The sequence below is a fragment of the Mastigoproctus giganteus genome, chromosome 10, assembly GCF_048544385.1.
Source record: "Mastigoproctus giganteus isolate SK-2022 chromosome 10, ASM4854438v1, whole genome shotgun sequence".
Taxonomy (NCBI): Eukaryota; Metazoa; Arthropoda; class Arachnida; order Uropygi; family Thelyphonidae; genus Mastigoproctus; species Mastigoproctus giganteus.
Window position 1 is genome coordinate 154,457,299 of NC_143584.1, and position 18,869 is coordinate 154,476,167.

General features: G+C 38.0%; 1 protein-coding gene across 1 annotated transcript in view; it reads left to right on the top strand.

Annotated features, from left to right (window-relative positions):
* The window catches only part of LOC150079395 (disintegrin and metalloproteinase domain-containing protein 11-like), a 445,660-nt gene that overhangs the window by 426,727 nt on the left and 64 nt on the right, over window positions 1-18,869 (top strand). The window contains exons 28-31 of the mRNA XM_090383050.1: window positions 17,629-17,662; window positions 17,705-17,817; window positions 17,893-18,032; window positions 18,120-18,814. Of these exons, the coding sequence (XP_090239176.1) occupies window positions 17,629-17,662; window positions 17,705-17,817; window positions 17,893-18,032; window positions 18,120-18,814 (982 nt within the window). The remainder of the gene's footprint in view (window positions 1-17,628; window positions 17,663-17,704; window positions 17,818-17,892; window positions 18,033-18,119; window positions 18,815-18,869) is intronic.

Sequence of the window (18,869 nt, forward strand, 5' to 3'; positions counted from 1 at the left end):
TTGTGTAGTCTGAGCAAGAGAAAGGATTCCTTCGGCATTGAGCTTTCTCAGCCCATTCAAAGCCTTAAACCCCCCCCCCTCAACAGATCTCCCTATAAGTGCTTTGTCCCCAGATTCTGCACTTTACAGAACTGAAGCCTTTCCTGGTAAAGCAACCCTTTTGTTCCCTTTGCTAATCTTGTTGCTTTTCTTTACATGTTCGATAGACCCACATCCTTCTGCAAATGAGGCTTCCAGACCTATATGCAGTAATCAAGATGTGGCCTAACCACTGCCTTATACAATGGGATAATCATCTCCTTGTTCCTGCTAGTAGAGTTCCTATATATCTTTGACAGAACCCCCTGATCTGTTCCAGCAGCCCTGTCTACACTACTCAGAGAACTTCATGCCAGACTGTATAATTACCTCTAAGTCTGTTTCATTTTCCATAAACTTCAGTGGGGTACTATCCAGTATTAACCTTAAATTGACACTTCTCAGCCTATCTGCTTAATTTATCTAGGAAGTGCTGCTGTAGTATGCTTTGGTTCCTGTCATTCAATGCATTTAGCACTGTTGGCAGGTTCTTGACCATTTTGGAAATGTTTCCCTAATGATAAATGACGAATCTACTTATTATTATTATTATTATTATTATTAATAGCCATATAGTACAAGGAAGCCTGAGGCTTATGCTGCACCAGCCAAGAAAAAAAAAAATTTCTGAGTTACCCTTAGAGAGAGAGAGAGAGAGAGAGAGAGAAAAGTAGAAGGGAATCACCAAGAAAGAGAAGAATGATGATATCCAGCTCAGGACCCTGGGTGTGCCAAGCCCATACTCACTAGATGTGAGCCCCTGGGGATAATTAATAAGCATCACCTAAAATTTTAAAGATTTCCACTCTTTTTCCTATGCTTCACACAAAACTTGAGGCACACATGTTCCTCTTATATATCCATTATAATTGCAACAGAAGCCTAAGGCATGCCTGAACATACACTACCATTGGTTTAGTGGAGCAAGAAGTGGCTGGAGATGGTAATATGGTGGCTCCTTCTCCTATTCTTGCAAGTCCTTCTGTAGTCTAAATGTAGTCCTTCTGATTAGAACTCATATTTCACTGACCAGTGTAGCAGCTGGTTGCCCCTCTCAAAGGTAGAACTGTTGGAAGATTCTGGTATAAAGTTAGAGATCATTGATAAGTTTTTTATTTATTTATTTATTATTATTATTTATTTTTCATTTTTTTTGAAATTGTAGCTCTGTTCAAATTTGCAACTTTTCTTGATACCACTGCCTGCAATTTACACATTTTTGTTTTACTTAAAAATATAGTTCAGTACTTAACTCAGCTTTTGATCTTATAATCAAACTCGGATTTTAATAGTCAACTAAAATATGATGTTTGATAATTCAGATCCATTTTCTAGAATTTAATTCTGTACAGTGAATGATTCTTATAACTTGCAACCAGATTAAATAGCATCTGCTGTGCTTTAACTGAGTATTGCAATGGTAAAATGTATATATACAAAGGCTCTTCAATAAAGAATGATAAATGTTTTTCACAACAGACCCTTATTTATCATCCATATTTTGAATCATCAAAATATGGATGATAGTAGCTCAAAGTAGTTCCCAATTGATGAAATGCATATACTCCAATGTTTCTGCCATCCTTCAAAAACATGTCGGAAGACATTTTTTGACGTATTTGAGAATCGCCTCCGATACCTTTACAACTTCTTCTGATGACTGGAAATGTTTTCCTCGCAGCTCCTTCTTTAACTTTGGAAATAAAAAAAACCAAATGGTGCAAGTTCAGGGTTGTAGGGCAGAAGAGGAACACATTTCACATTAATGCTGCCTAAGTACTTAATGACAGTATGAGCAATGTGATGCCTTGCATTGTCATGATGCAGCATCCCATCCACCCAACTGCATGCAGTTGTAGGGTTTGTGATGAATGTAGAACAGTTCTGTAGTAAGGTCCCATAATAGTTGTATGATGTGGCACAACATGCTGGTAAACCATTCCTTGAATGTCAAAAAAAGAGATTACCATAACCTTTCCTGCAAAAGCCACAACTTTTGCTTTTTCTGGTGTTCACAATGATGTAGACTTCCAAACAGATATTGGTTGCTTACATGCTGGGTTGAAACAATGAAGCTATCTCATCCACCATTTTTTATCACCTTATGCAGCACCTGACAAACCCCCCATGCAAACTTGCTGTTGCTCAGGTGTTAGAAGTTGTGGAACCCAACTTGCTGTTGTTGTTATTTGGTTTTTAGGAGCATTAGCAACTAAGGCCATATTGCTCCGGGGATATGCGGTGGTCATTTCCTGACCTTTCCGCATCCTCCGCATTTGGTGGTCACGGACTCGAACCCCGGTTTGATCAAGAAGCGTGTGCTACACACTGCTGCTCCTGCCCACCTGGCTACGGAGGCGCGTAACTCAATTTGCATAAACATGTCATATGCAAAGGGTTATGGAGAATACCGGGCTTGTTTCCTATTGATATTCTCAACATCCCTGCCTTACAGTTATAAGTCAATCTTCTCTCATGATCATGGAAGCAATGTTTATGGTTTCTGTGGTGACAGTAGTGGTTAGAGCTCTGGGACCACCAAGTTTTGTGACTGAATCATATCCATCTTTAAACCACCTGCAAGCTGTGCTGTATGGAAGCATAGATTCACCATAAACCTCTTTTAACATTTCATATGCTTCAGCTAATGTTTTCTTGATGGAAACAGAATTTGAGAGCAGTATATTGTCCCTTGTGTGTCACATCCGTTTTAATGTAGGCAAAACTTGACTGACTGCCAAGGTCACACTGTGTGCACAAGTCAACTGCACAGTTGTATATGGTGCAGCTTGGTTTGGTATTAAATTCCACAACTCAGCTAAAAATAGCAAGCAGTACAGTTGTTCGTGAAAAATTATGATCATTCTTTATTGAACAGCCCTTGTAGTATATACATATATATTAGTGAAAACCACATAAATAAATAAAATTTGTGTTGATGAAGAAAACACAAAGCAATTGCAACCGATGAATTTTTCTGCTGTTACACTAGAAATAATAAATTGGGGAAAAAAAAGGTTAGAGGCTTGATTTTGTCATGGCATGTTGATACATTTTATGCACAGTAAGCCTGCTTTAGAATTGGCATATCTTGTGTAACTAAATTTGGTAGTATCTTCATATGAGAAAAATTCTCCATGAAGATTGAGTGATATCAGCAAACATCTACTTCTAGAAAACAGCATTATATGAAATTTCAGGAATTTATATAAATAAATGCATTATGGATGCTCATGGGTCTTGTATGTTTCTCATTACGTTGTAATTTCTGTATAAATTCTGAATTTTGCATAACCTAATTATCTGTGTGCCATATACATATGGATTGATATAATATACATAACAACTGTAAAATCTCCTAAGAGTTGCATTTTAATTATTGAGTGTTACTTTTTGTATAACTTATGTATGTGTAAAAGTTAAAATCTATAAATATGCATATTTCATTTAAAGTTAAGCTATTTTTAAAAAATGAAAAGTGCTCACACATTTTCCATGGTGTTTTTATTTTTATATCTCCACTACATTTCACCTGTATCGCCATAGGTATCCTCATGGTGGAATGCTGTTGGAGATTAAACCTGAAAGAAGCAACAACCATATTGCGACAAACACCATGAAGAAAGTGTAAGTGCTTTTCACTTAATTTTATGTCTGTGTAATGTTTAACCAAATGATTAAAATAGCTGTTTAGCATGTGATATATGTTTTATCTATAGTGAAATTTCTTCTGTTCACTTTTTTTTTTGTGATGACAAAATTTTGCATGTTCGTCTGCATATTTTTAATTATTTTTTAACCCTTTTAGATGTGCATATCAGAAACATGCACATATGTTTTTGATATGTGCTCTGTGGAGAGTATGTTAATTTTATATATATATATATATATATATATATATATATATATATGTGTTTCAAGGTCATTTCAAGTATTGTGTCCATTTATGCATGATTTGTCTGGTTGGTTGGTTTAGATTTTATTGGCGCATTAGATTTGTCTGGTAATCTTCATATAGGCATTGCCATATTTTAACTATGCTTCTAAATAATTGTAGATACAATTTATAATAGATTAAAAACTGGAATAAAAATTCATACTGTTAGCATCTATTATCCAGTTTGGGCATACAAAACCTGAAACAGAATAAATTCTTGGGAATTCTGATCTATAAATTCATGATTAAATCATAAATAAATACAGACAATATTACTTCATCAAAGAAAGAAAACTAAAGCAAGTTAATTTATTTTTCAACAAATTTTTGTCACAATTTTTTTATTATTTGATTTTTAACAGTAATTCCATTAACGTTGGCCAATCAAGTCAAAATAAGAACAAATTATTATTTAAAACATTGACAAAATGTTAATTTTTTCTAAACTTCAAAATTCCATAAATAAACTCACTCTACAGGGTATACTGCCACAGAAACTTACTACTATGCATTTAGAAATTCATGCATGAGCTTGCAGAACATGCATTGTCTTGTGAGTCTACACATTCAGGAACTTACTTGTGAAGGGGAAAAAATGCCCCTTTGGCCCATTATTATAGTGATCACTCCTTAATAACAGTGAATGTTGATTATTTATTAAATAGCTTTTAATTTACTGTAGTATGATACCATTTTTAAAATTATAACTTTTTTTTTTTTTTTTTATGAAATTAGCTATGGCAGTGTAAGGTTTAATATAAAAATACAAAACACCACAAAGTATTTTAAGATGTTTTATTAAGCACTGAAAAATTTAGAGCAAAAAAAAATTTGAAATGATTAATATTAACAACTCTACTGATTTTTCATCAAAATATCCTTTATGAGATTTGATCACTGTCTTACACAGATGTAGTATTCTTGTGATTAATTTTATAATAACATCTTGACTAACATTATTCCAAGTGATCTGCAAGGTTTCCGATAAATTTTGTGAAGCTGGACAGACCACAGACTTGACTTGATAATGTAGATGATCCCACAAAAAAATCTATTGGGGTTTAAGTCAAGTGATTGGGGTAGCCACACTATAATTTGCAATAGCCCCTCCTGTTGTTTAGTTGCTAGAAAATCCCTGCACGGCTTGGAGCTGTGTTTCAGGTTATTGTCTTGTAATATAAAATTTCTTCCACAAAGTCAAAGTCCCAAGGATGTTGCATTATGTTCAGAAATGTTTTTATAGCATTCTTTTTTTAAAATACCTTCAATTCTGATGATGTCACCCATTCCAAAAAAATAGAAGCAGCCCCAGATCAGGATGGCATCATCACCATGTTTGACTGTAGTCCAGAGATTCCCAACAGAATCAATCGTCTTGAAAGAGGGGTCAATATATGCCAAAGGGTCAAATGGGAGTCAATGGGCAAATTATAAAATAATAATAAATGACAATGAACGTTGGCCTTGTTAATTTTCAGTTTTAGCAATTCAGTATGCAAATTTTGCCATGACAGCAGAATGGTAATCCAGTGAATGACCATTTCTTGTGATACAAGAAATGGGCTGCCAGCAGTCAACTGACAGATTTGTCACAGTTAAACTAAAGTGTTATCATCTGAACAGTTTGTGCATAGGCATAATACATATTATAACTTTGATAACGTGTAGGTTTTTGGAAGATCCTTATCTCATGTCACTCCCAAAAAAGAAGCAGCATCTATATTCGCAAAATTATTTAACATTGGGATTTGTTTCTTCCTGTGGCAACAAAACAATATCCCCATGTATCTTATGTGAGAGAACCTTTTGGAATGATGCTATGAGACCACCTGGAAATGTCCTGGTGCAAAAGACAAGCATTTTGAATATTTGAAATGTCTTAAAAAGATAAATTTATAAAACGTTCTACAAGTTTAAAATTATTTTTGAAAACTTTTCTAGAAATGCTGAATGAGGAGGATTAGAAGCCTCTTGTATATATCACTCGTAATTGCAAAAGAAGGGTATCCACACACAGTTGGCGAGCAACTGATACTGCCATCAGTATGAGAAATTATAAGCCCTGTCATGAAAATGGATCCAGATTTAGTATTACAAAGCATTCTGCTGAGCATTCTCATTTCATCAATACTATATTTCAACATAGTATTGATGAAATGGCTGAAGATATCCCAAAAACTGTGGATATGTCTTTAAATTTATGATTCCTATTGCCCAGACAATATTTGACTCTTGTCCAGACTTCCTCTTGCAGACAACTGAATTTACTGTATAATTAAATGAAGCAGCATTTAGAACTTAAAACTTTAAGCATCCTTATGGCTTATGTATGTTATTGCAGCCCAAAAAAAAAGGCAATAACAGAAGAATTTCTTTTTGCTGAACTCCGTAGCCAGGTGGGAAGGAGCAGCAGTGCGTAGCACACGCTTCTTGATTAGACCGGGGTTCGAGCCCGTCACCACCAAATACGGAGGATGCGGAAAGGTCAGGGAATGACCACCGCATATCCCGGAGCAATATGGCCTTAGTTGCTAATGCTCCTAAAAACCAAATAACAACTGTAACAACAGTTAAAAATTGTTCAGCAAAAAGAAATTCTTCTGTTATTTTATTGCTCTTTTTTTTTTTTTTTTTTGGGCTGAAATAACGTACAACAGGAGAAAATTTTTTTTTTTTTTTTTTTTTTTTTTTTTTGTGCTTTGTAAAATACTTACAGGAAAACAATATTGTTATTACTAATATTGTAGCTGTAGCAGCTGCTACTATTGGAGCAACAGCAATGTTTGGCAAATATAGAGGGATTTTAGTATTTTTAAAAAAAAATGATTTCTGATGTTAGCACCAGACATTGTTTTCTGCATAGGCAGCTTTTGGTTGCAAACAACATAAGTGAAAAACTTGTGATGTTCTGCATGTATGTATTAAATTAATAAATGAAATAAAGACCAACTCCTAGAATGAACATCTCTTTGGTCAATTATTATTATCATTATTAGCCATATGGTGCAAGGAAGCCTGAAGCTTTTGCTGCACCAGGCAAAAAAATAATTTCTGAGTTACCCTGTGAGAGAGAGAGAGAGAGAAGGGACTCACCAAGAAAGAGAAGAATGATGATATCCAGCTCAGGACCCTGGGTGTGCCAAGCCCATACTCACCAAATATGAGCCCCTAGGGTGAGATCAGATGAATCAGATTGGATCCCTTAACATAGTTGGGGTGACTATTGATGATCATGCTCAGGTAGCTGATAAACTGAATGAGTATTTTGCATCTATATTCACACACGAGGAGTCATTCAATGAGAGGAGTGCCAGAAGTTTATCAAATGCTAACAGGGAGCTAAGTGATTTTGTAATAACTGAGAGGAAAGTGGAGAAGAAATTGTTGAAGTTAAACATAAGGAAGGCACCTGGGGTGGACAGGACTATCCAGTTATATTAAAGGAGGCAGCAAAGGAAGTAAGCAAACCCTTAGCCATAATTATGAGAGCTTCCTTGGACTCAGGGGAAGTCCCTATGGACTGGAGGTGTACAATTGTATCACCAATTCACAAAGGGGGTTCAAAAGATGACACAAGTAGCTACAGACCTGTGAGTTTAACTTGTGTTCCGGGGAAAGTAATGGAATCACTGGTTAAAGGAGCATTGCAGGATCATCTAGACAAGACTGCATGGGTTTGTTAAAGGGAGGTCTTGTTTGACCAGTTTGATTGAATACTATAATGTGGTCACAATGGAACTGAATGCCAAAAATAATTTTGCTATCATATACTTGGATTTCAAGAAAGCTTTTGACACTGTTGCACATCGAAGACTGCTGTATAATTTGGAGAGGTATGGCATTAAGGGTAAATTGCTACAATGGACAAAGGGATGGTTCAGTGGGAGATGACAGAGAGTGGTAATCAGTGGACACTGCTCTTCATGGACAAATGTTGTTAATGGAGTTCCCCAGGGTTTGGTGTTGTGCCCATTGCTGTTTTGTATATTTATCAATGATATTGATGAAAGTATATCAGGTTTAATGTCCAAGTTTGCAGATGATACAAAGGTTGGCAGGGTTGTTAATGACAGTAAAGACAGTATGCTACTCCAACTAGATAAGTTGGGAAAATGGGCTGAGAAGTGGCAACTGAAGTTTAACATTGACAAATATAGAGGGATTTTAGTATTTTAAAAAAAAAAATGATTTCTGATGTTAGCACCAGACATTGTTTTCTGCATAGGCAGCTTTTGGTTGCAAACAACATAAGTGAAAAACTTGTGATGTTCTGCATGTATGTATTAAATTAATAAATGAAATAAAGACCAACTCCTAGAATGAACATCTAGGAGTTGGTCTTTATTTCAAATGATTTCAAATTTGAAAAAGAGCCACATTTTCAAATAAAATGTGGCTCTTTTTCTATTTTCTGTTAACCTGCAGCTTTTGACTCCATATAATGTATATCTCTTTGGGAATATCTGTTTCAAATATCTATTCTGCAAAAAAAAAAAAGTCCCTTGTGGCTAGGATTATAATATTAATACAGTATCATTAGTATTATCATTAGTAAGTACTGCATATGGGTAGTGATAACCGAAGAGAAACGTACCAACTCTGTTGTACTCCACTCAGGGAAGTGGAAAGCAACCCCAGGGGCTCACACCTGGTGAGTATGGGCTTGGCACACCCAGGGTCCTGAGCTGGATATCATCATTCTTCTCTTTCTTGGCGATTCCCTTCTACTTCTCTCTCTCTCTCTCACAGGGTAACTTGGGAATTTTTTTTTATTTTTGGCTGGTGCAGTATAAGCCTCAGGCTTCCTTGCACCATATAGCTAATAATAATAATAATAATAATAATAATAATAAAGGCCTGGGGGTAATTGTGCAGTCAAATATGAAGTTTGCTGAGTATTGCAGACGGACTGCCAGGGAAGGTCGTGGGGTTTTGTCAATGATATATAGGAATTTTGCTAGCAGGGACAGGGAGGTGATTATCCTGTTATACAAGGCAATGATCAGGCTGCACCTAGAGTACTGTGTACAGGTCCGTAGGCCTCATTTTAGGAAGGATGTGGAGTTGCTAGAACGAGTACAAAGAAGGGCAACAAGATTGGTGAGGGGAACAAGGGAGGTGCTCTTACCAAGAAAGGTTTAAGTTCTGAAAATTGCAGCACCTTGAGAGTAAGCAATTGCTAGGTGATCTAATTGAGGTGTATAAGGCCTTGAACGGGTTGAGCAAGCTGAATGCTGATGGGATTCTTCCTCTTGCTCAGACTAAGAATCTGAGGGGACACAGTTTCAAATTGAGTAAATATAGTTGTAGAATAGATGTGCAGAATTTTACCTTTAGCCAGCGGGTAGTTGATTGGTGGAACAGGCTTCCATCTTTTGTTGTGGAAGCTAATAGCTTAAGGTTGTCACAGACATTCTCTCAGATATGCCAGACAAGCTGTACTTGCTACCTGGGAGTCTAAAACGCTGATGCAACTGATATTCGGGTGACACTCAAGTCAAGTGGACCCAATTTTGGTGAAATCTGGACGGTCTGTGACAGCCAAATCCTCTGCTTGCACCTTCACGATGGTGGGACTGTTAGTAATCCTGGATATAACCTCCATGCATAAGCACATGGTGGGTGACCACCCAGGTGTGAACCAACGTAAGCAGGGGTCGAGGTGTGGCGCCCACACCACATGGAGGAATGCCGCCCCTCTATGTTACCAGGCAGTACTAGGTGGTAGATGACTCTCATCAACCGGTGAAATACCACCACTTTGCTTATTGGAGGCTTGAAGTGGTGGAACCCATGTTTAGTCTCTAGAGCTAAGTTCCGGTCAACCCTTCCCTATCTCTTCCATCATGCACTATGATTGATGACTTTTGAGGTTATGATGAACGTCGTGGCGAGATCCAATATTCCTTACATTTCGAGGGTACAGCTCTAAAACGGTTTTCGCAGGCCGGCCGCTAGTTAGTACACCGGACCGAACCTATTGGTAACTCTCTAGGAGGCTTCCGGATCAGCTAGTGTATAATCTTGCTACCTCTACTCTGCCAGATAGTGACTGGAGGGAGTCCGAGTAGTGTGTATGCGGGGAGCATTGTCGAGGCCACGTTATGTCAAGGATCTGGGTATATTCTTACCACATGTACGCCATATCCAAAAATTTCATTACTTCATACAGCATGTCCCACCCAATTTTTCTTACTATTGAATACACCATGAATTGCCAAACTAATAGAACAAGCTTATCTGCGAAAAGATCTAAACCTCCCAAGGATTTCCTAATTCATTTCACAAATATACGTGGTCTCAATTCTAATCTCAATGATGTCCATTTCCACTTGCAGTCTGCCAAACCCCATGTACTTTTTCTGACAGAATCTCAGTTATCGGTTGATTCAACTACTGCTCATCTCAGATGCCCAAATTATTCGCTGTATGATTCCTTTCGCCTCAAAGGTGGTACTTGTGCATATGTCCGTTCTGATATTCCCTGTCAGAGACTTGGCAATTTGGAATCTCCTCTCTTTGATCTTCTCTGGCTTAAAATCTCTCTACCTCATTGTGTCAAATTCATCTGTTGTCTCTACCGTTCCCCAAACTCCACTAATCACTTGGAGCTCTTTGACTTCCTCTCGTTGCAACTTGACTTTCTCCAGTCCAACTTTCCTAACAGTGAGGTAATTTTCCTTGGTGATTTTAATGTTCACAACTCCAGCTGGCTTCCGTTTTCTAGTCACACCGACCCAGCAGGTCGAGATGCTGAGGCTTTTGCAATTACTAATGACCTAGCACAGATTGTTCATTTACCTACAAGAATACCGGACAATCCGAATCATACAGCCAATACGCTTGATCTTTTTCTCACAAACAACCCTTCTAAGTACACGGTCGAAGTGAGAGGTCCTTTAGGCACTTCAGACCACAACTTGGTGATTGTCTCTTCTCCAATGGAACCTTTATCTCATGGCTATTCCCAACCTCATGTTGTTTGGCATTACAAGAATGCAAAATGGGATGACCTGCGAGACTTCTTTTCTTCTTTTCCTTGGTCGGATTACTGTTTCAAAACTCCTGATGTCAACGTTTGCTCAGATCGTATCAGTGAAATTATTCTTGCAGGAATGGAATCCTTTATCCCACACTCCACTTTAAAATCTCGTCCTTTAGCTAAACCTTGGTTTTCCAATAAATGTGCTAAGGCTGTTCAAGAGAAGAATGTTGCATATCGTAATTGGCTTGTTTCTAATTCTTCAGTTTCATTTTCTGCCTACACCAAAGCTCGCAACAATTGTAAAGCAGTTATTAATCAGTCCAAACTAGAGTTTGAACAGGCTAAGAGTAGAAAACTTGCTTCTTGCCCTAATGGTAGCCGAGCATTCTGGTCTCTTGCCAAAGCTATTGGCCGCAACTTTTGCCCATCTCTGCTCCCACCTCTGTCCAAACCAGATGGTTCTGTTGTCACTTCAGCCAAGGATAAAGCTGACCTGCTAGCATCCCATTTTTCTTCCAGCTCATGTATTAATGATCTTGGTAAAACACCTCCCAGCATTCCCAACACGGTCCATTCAATGCCTCCTGTGGTCTTCCGTCAAAAGGATATCAGAAGGATTTTGATGAATCTTGATGCTAAGAAAGCTCCAGGTCCTGATGGTATTTCTCCACTTGTTCTCAAAATCTGTGCTCCTGAACTTACTCCTATTCTTTGCCGCCTTTTTTCACTTTCTTATTCCAAAGGTGTTTTTCCTTCTGCTTGGAAATTTGCTCATATCCAGCCAGTTCCTAAAAAGGGTGACAAATCCCTCCCATCCAATTATCGTCCCATTGCAATTACTTCTACTCTTTCTAAAGTAATGGAGAAATCAATTAACCGCCATCTCTTAAACTACCTAGAAACCTTCCGTCTGATCAACGATCGCCAGTATGGATTCCGTCAGTGTCGATCCACTGGTGATATTCTGGCTTATGTTACCCATTTATGGACTACTTCAATGGAAAGGTTCGGTGAAACCCAAGTAGTTGCTCTTGACATCTCAAAGGCTTTCGATCGTGTTTGGCATAAAGGTCTTCTAAACAAGCTTCCATCTTATGGTTTGCCAACTGTTTTTAGTAATTGGTTATCCAGTTTTCTCTCTGATCGCTCACTGAGGGTGATGGTAGATGGCTCTCTGTCTTCTAACTTCTCCACTAATGCCGGTGTCCCCCAAGGTTCAGTTCTTTCCCCCACTCTTTTCCTCTTGTATATCAATGACCTTCTTCCATTGACTGGAAATCCTATCCATAGTTTTGCCGATTATAGCACATTGCATTCAACTTTCCATTTTGAGAAACCTCCTGCTCAATCAGCTTCAACTTCTCGAAAATCTGCTACCAATTCCTTAAATGCCGATCTTCAGGTAATTCTCCAGTGGGGCAAAGACAACTTAGTTGATTTCAACCCTTCTAAAACTCAGTCTTGTCTTATATCTCGCAAAAAGGATTCTTCTGCTCCTATGCTTATCTTTAGTGACACTCCAATTTCTAGGCAAAAGGATATATCTCTTTTGGGAATTACCCTGACTTCTAATCTCTCTTGGCACAAGCACATTACAAATATTGCTTCCTCTGCATCTAAAAAACTTGGTTTTCTCTTTCGCTCTCGGCATTACTTTTCTTCCAAACAGCTGCTCACTCTGTATAAATCGCAAATCCGCCCTGCCATGGAATATTGTTCCCACATCTGGGGTGGTGCCCCCAAAACCTCTCTCAGGCTTCTTGATTCCATTCAGAAGAGGGCAGTTAGGTTAATTAATGATTCATCTTTAACAGAGTCTCTCCACTCGCTTTCTCATAGACGTACTGTTTCTGCTGCATGCCTCTTCTACAGATATTTCCATGGGCACTGTTCTTCTGAATTGGCTTCTATAATCCCCGCTCTCTCTTTCAAAACAGTCCGAACACGTGCCGCCACCAGCCAACATCCAATTACTGTTCAACTTCAAACCCACAGAACCAACTTTTCATCTTCCTCATTTATTCATTCAACTGCCGTTTTCTGGAACAACCTTCCTTCATACGTATTTCCTGAAAATTACAATCTACAGAAGTTCAAGTCCAATGTCAACAAATATCTTCTTTCGTCTTCTCAACCTCCAACCCAAGCACGGTACTAAGTACTATAGGTTCTAATACCTCTCGTGTTTGGGGTTCACATAAAAAAAAAAAATAAAAAAAATAAAAATAAATTTAAGGCTGAGCTGGACAGGCATTTGGAATGAGTGGAGGGGTGAAATGGGAACTTTTTTTTTTTTTTTTGTTGATGCTGCATAAGCTTTCTTTCTTGCATCATATTCCTCTACTAATGTTAATGCTAATATGCAACAGAACCTTCCAAGATTAATTCCTAGAATGCTTCCCATTTAGAATTTGCTGTTGGGTTGGTAACATCATCAGTTGGTTCCACTTTATAGAATTTAAATACAGTCTGAGATGACTGTAGTAACCTTTACAAAAACCATTCTCTTTACCTCTGATGTTGAAGTATTACTGCCTGAAACCACAAATTCCTTCGACATTCTGGAAAATTATATGCCTACAGCAGTACTGTGGAAACAGGCCCTATCACTTTTAGCACAATACTTATGCAGTAAGGATCATACGGGACTAGTTTGACAACAATGATAAAACTGCCTTCTTTCAAACCATCTCTAGCAACATCTTTGCTGTAGAAATAGAGACAAATTGTGGTTAACACTTACCAAATGTTGATAGGAAGTTATTATTACTGGGTTAATATACAAGCTAAGGTAGCCCTGCTATGTATCAGGTTTTTGAATTAAAAGCTCTTTTGCAACAATCTGTGCATATTCAAAACTTTTGGTCATATACTTTACATGTGAGAGACATTTAATTTAATAAAATGTGGCTCTTTTTCTACTTTCTGTTAACCTGCAGCTTTTGACTCCATATAATGTATATCTCTTTGGGAATATCTGTTTCAAATATCTATTCTGCAAAAAAAAAAAAGTCCCTTGTGGCTAGGATTATAATATTAATACAGTATCATTAGTATTCATAATGATGATACTGGGAAAGACTCAGGGCAAGACTTTGGAAAGACTTGACTGCAGCCAACTACAATAGGAATATCTTGCAAGTTATATGAATATTATAACTTCTGGCTAAAGAGTTAATTGTTGGCTATTGATAAAGGTGATGGAAAAAAAATATTTTACCCTTTGAAACTTTTATTTTTCGATTGCCGAACACTGTTTTGTGATACATGTAACCATTCATTAAAAATAATCATACTATACTGTAATTCCTCATTTTTCGGACACTTTTTTCACATTATTTTTCAGTGTAGACTGGACTAATACAAGAACACAATTTGTTGCATGGGCATAAATTCACTGTTATGAACATTTTCTGATAATTTTGCATATGCATGTGCAAAAAATATTCAGTACACAGTACCACCACAAGCAGTTGTAAGGACGAGCAAAAACATGTAATACCATATAGCATTGTACATCATATCCTTCATTCTTTCCTCTTTGTTAGGGAGAATAAAAGTGCTCCGTTTTGCTACCATAAATTATTTTTAGTTGGGATGGCAGTGAATTTTCTTTCTCACAACAATGCCACTATCTGGCAGAGTAGAGGTAGAAAATGCAATGTTGTGTCCAACCATAGTGAAGTTGTGCCAGCAGTTTGAAAGTGGTTGCACAGAATTGACGGATGCCGATTGAAAAGGAAGGCCATCAACGTCGACCACTGCAGATTGATGAAATGATTCGCAATAATCGAAGACCGACAGTCGCAGAAATGGCAAAGTAGTTGGATATTTTGATAGGCAGGTGTTCATTCCATCATCCGTGAACACCTTGACTATTGCAAATTATGTGCACAATGGGTTCCTCGTTCACTGACAGACGAACACAAAGGTCAACGTTTTTTGTCTTCTCTAGCCTTCCTTCAATGCTATTCTGTGGAAGGCCATGACTTCTTACGCCGCATCATCACTGGCAATGAAACGTGGGTGCACCATTTCACCCCAGAAACAAAGAGAGCGTCTATGGAATGGAGATACACAACATCGCCTGTGTGGAAGAAATTCAAAGTTGCACCATCAGCAGGAAAGGTCATGGCTACTGTGTTTTTCGACTGTGAAAGAGTTGTTTACATGGAATTTATGACCAAAGGCACAACAATTAATTCTGCCTCATACTGCCAAACATTACGGTCTTTGTGAACAGCCACGAAAAACAAGAGGCCTGGAAAGTTAAGCAAAGGTGTTGCTCTCATTCAGGACACTGCCACACCACACAATGCACCCACAGCATGACACCTGCTCCAAAGTTTTGGATGGGAGGTATGGCAACATCCGCCGTACAGTCTCGATCTTTCGCCTTGTGACTATCACATCTTCGGCTGAAAGAACATCTAGGGGGACAATGATTTGCAAACAGTGAGCAGGTGCAAACAGCAGTTCAACGGTGGCTGAATGACCAAGGAGTGGATTTCTATTATCAGAGAATTGAACATTTAGTCACACGTTCCGAGAAGTGTTTACACCAACTCGGTGACTATGTGGAAAAGTAGTGCAAGGTATGTGCTTTCTATTGCAGTGTCACATACCTCAATAAATGTCTCTTGGGCTACAATGGCCAAGTGTAACTTATTTTTTGAATTACCCTCGTATAAAGACAATGGGAGAAACAGCCACTGGAGATGCCCAGCAGCACAGATTTAACTGAATGAGTTCAAGGAAATTGTAGAAATTGGTGGTTACAGTGAAAAGCAAGTATACAATGTGGAAAAGCTGGTTTCTTTTGGAAAAAGAATACTAGCCAGAACATTGGTTGAAAAAACAGAAAAATCAACACCAGGTTTTAAAGCTTCAACAGACTGCCTTATGGTTAGAGAAAGTACCACAGATGACCATAAGCTGAAGCCCGTTCTTATTTATCATTTAGAAACCCACAGGCTATCAAGGGATATGAACAGTGAAAACTTCCTACTATCTGGTGCTGAAAGAGCAAGGGATGATTGAAGACCCACTGGTGAATTATATCTGTGAAAATGTTCAGTGCTGAGCATGACATTTCTGACGGCTCATCATCGATAATGGACCTAGCCATAAACTTCACCTGAATGCCACCAAATACATCAACAATAAAATAATTTTGCAAACAGTTCAACATAATGAATGTTCCCAACAGTACTGCCAAGTCATGAAATAAAGTGAAGGCGTCCACTATGAATGGAGTGGAAAAAGTTACAGCTGGAGCATCTATATGATTTTGGGGAGTTCTCTCCACCATTACCAAATCTTCAACAAATTCAACATATCATCACTATTGCACATGAGGCTATGGAAATATTTTCTGATAATGATCTTTGCCAAGACAGAAGCCTTAAAATCTCTGGGCAAATGGAAAATGCACTTCTTTGCTGCAAGCTGTATACAGTGAACTTAAAAAAAAAAAATAGACTTTGCTAATCTCGTTTTTTTCAGAAATTAAGAGTATAGCTGGTAGTGTCAGGGATCCCACATCTAGCCCAAACAACAGCTCATAAGATGGGAGAACACAAATTGATTTAAATGTATAATAATTAAAATTATTAATTAATTATATAAAATGCTGTTCCAGTGAAGTTTTATACATTGCATAGTAATAGGTATTTCTTTCATATGAAAAGCAAAATTTGTTCCATATAAATGGAAATGTATCTTTATATAATGGGGCAACTTATGGGGAGATTGATTTTGTTTTATGGAATTTTCATATATGTAAAGATTTCAGAAAATTTAACCTGTCCATAAAATGAGGGATTACTGTATTTTGTGTAGAGGTACAAGTAGGATATTTTGATAGCATCATTGGCTAAGGTAAAGAAAGCCAATGCGAGAACCACGGCAAACATCGGGAAACTTACCAGACAAACTAGTTTCGCGCTACTGCAGTTTCTCCCTGCACTCTTAGCAAACAGATAGTGTGTGTTATTGGTAGTGGCAGTAGAAGTCGATAACGATGTATTGATTAGTTTTTTTCTCATTATTAAAAGCAGATTATTGGAATTCATGAGTGTTTTCATGGCTGAAATTTACTTGTGGGTACACCCTCCAGACTGCCTCAGTCTTAGGGTGTTTATCCTCCCCCCTTCCTGCTGTTTTAAAATAGGAAACAACTTCTACTGACACTACCAATTACACACACCGTCTGTAGAAGTTGTTTTCCTATTTTAAAACAGCGGGAAGAGAGGATAAACATCCTAAGACTGAGGCAGTCTGGAGGGTGTACCCGTAAGTAAATTTCAGCTGCAAAAGCACTCATGAACTCCAATAATCTGCTTTTAATTAATAATGAGAAAATCTAATCAATACATCATTATCAACTTCAACTGCCACTACTAATAACACGCACACCATCTGTTTACCAAGAATGCAGGGAGAAACTGCAGAAGCAGGGAACCAGTATGTCCGATAAGTTTCCTGAATTTTTTGTCATGGTTCTCTTGTTGGCTTTCTTTCATATTAAAACCTTTTCTTAGAATTTTTACATTTTCCGTCATGATTTGAAGGTATAGTTTACATATGTTTTAAAATAAAAGAACTTACCGATAGTCTTATTTTGCAGGGAAGATAAATTGCAAGAGCTGAAACGACAGCAAGTACTACACCTGAAGGATACTTCAAATTCAGAGGGAGAAGAGCAAGAACTGATAGATGAGACTTCGGCATTTATCGAGCTGTCTCCGAATAACCTTTCTAAACTTCCAGAAAAGGGCATACTGAAGTATCCTCCTCATCGTTCTGAAAAAGAAAAGTGGAGTGATGAGGCCTCTCAATCTGACAATCAAGATGTTACAAGTCAGTCTGACAATAATTTAGATCGAAATAGTGATGCACTAACAGAAGTTGAACGAACATTGAAAAGTCTTAATGGGTACCATGAAGAGATTCTTGAAGCCCTCCATACTGCCTCTTCCCATCGGCCACTAGAAGCTCAAATTAGTCCTCAGGATGCTAAAAAAACATTTGGTGAAAGCTTATCAGACTATGGTGGTATTGGAATTCTTAAAGGTAGTACTGAACAGTTAACAGCAACTAGTGGTGATGAAGCAGAAGAAACTGTCCTACCATGTGGGCCAATAAGAATCAGAAACCTGGAAGATCTTTTGCGGCAGCTTGAACATCAACCAGGACCTCACATTTCTCCAGCTGGATCAGATGATGTTAGACTTAGTGAACCAGAAGCTGATCATCACTATAGACTGGAAAGGCCTGATAGTTCAAGTGGTACTGAAAGTCAGTTAGAACCTGGTTTACATTATTTACTTGGAAGGAGGAGGGCAAGACCTGGGACTGAGGCTTCACCTGGACATTTGCCTACAGTCTCTAGCCATTTTCCTAGGGGACTACCTCCAGAAGCAGAAGAGGAGGAGGATTATGAAGAAGAAGGGAGTGAAGATGGAGATGAAGGTAGTGACTATTCACATCAATTTGTGCGAAGTGCTAGTGAAGAGGCCCTCCCTGTGACTGTGAAACCAGATTATACCTATGAAAGGAACTTGAATACCAAACAGCAGGAGGAAAAAACAATGAAAAGAGACTCCTGTGAATACTTTCCTAGTCCACCATCAGAAGAATCATACAATACTTATGATGGAAAGCCCTTTTATCCTCCTCAGTCTGTTGTTACTTCAAGAGGAGAAAGAGTGCTGCTGCCAACAGGTGTTCCTCATCAAACACCACCTCCATTGCAACCGCCAGTTACCGGCACCGTGCCTGGTTCTCAGCCACCACCTGGGGCCAAGCGAAAAGCAAAGAAAAAATTTCCAGAATATAAAGTTTAAAAAAAAAAAAAAGAGAGAAAAA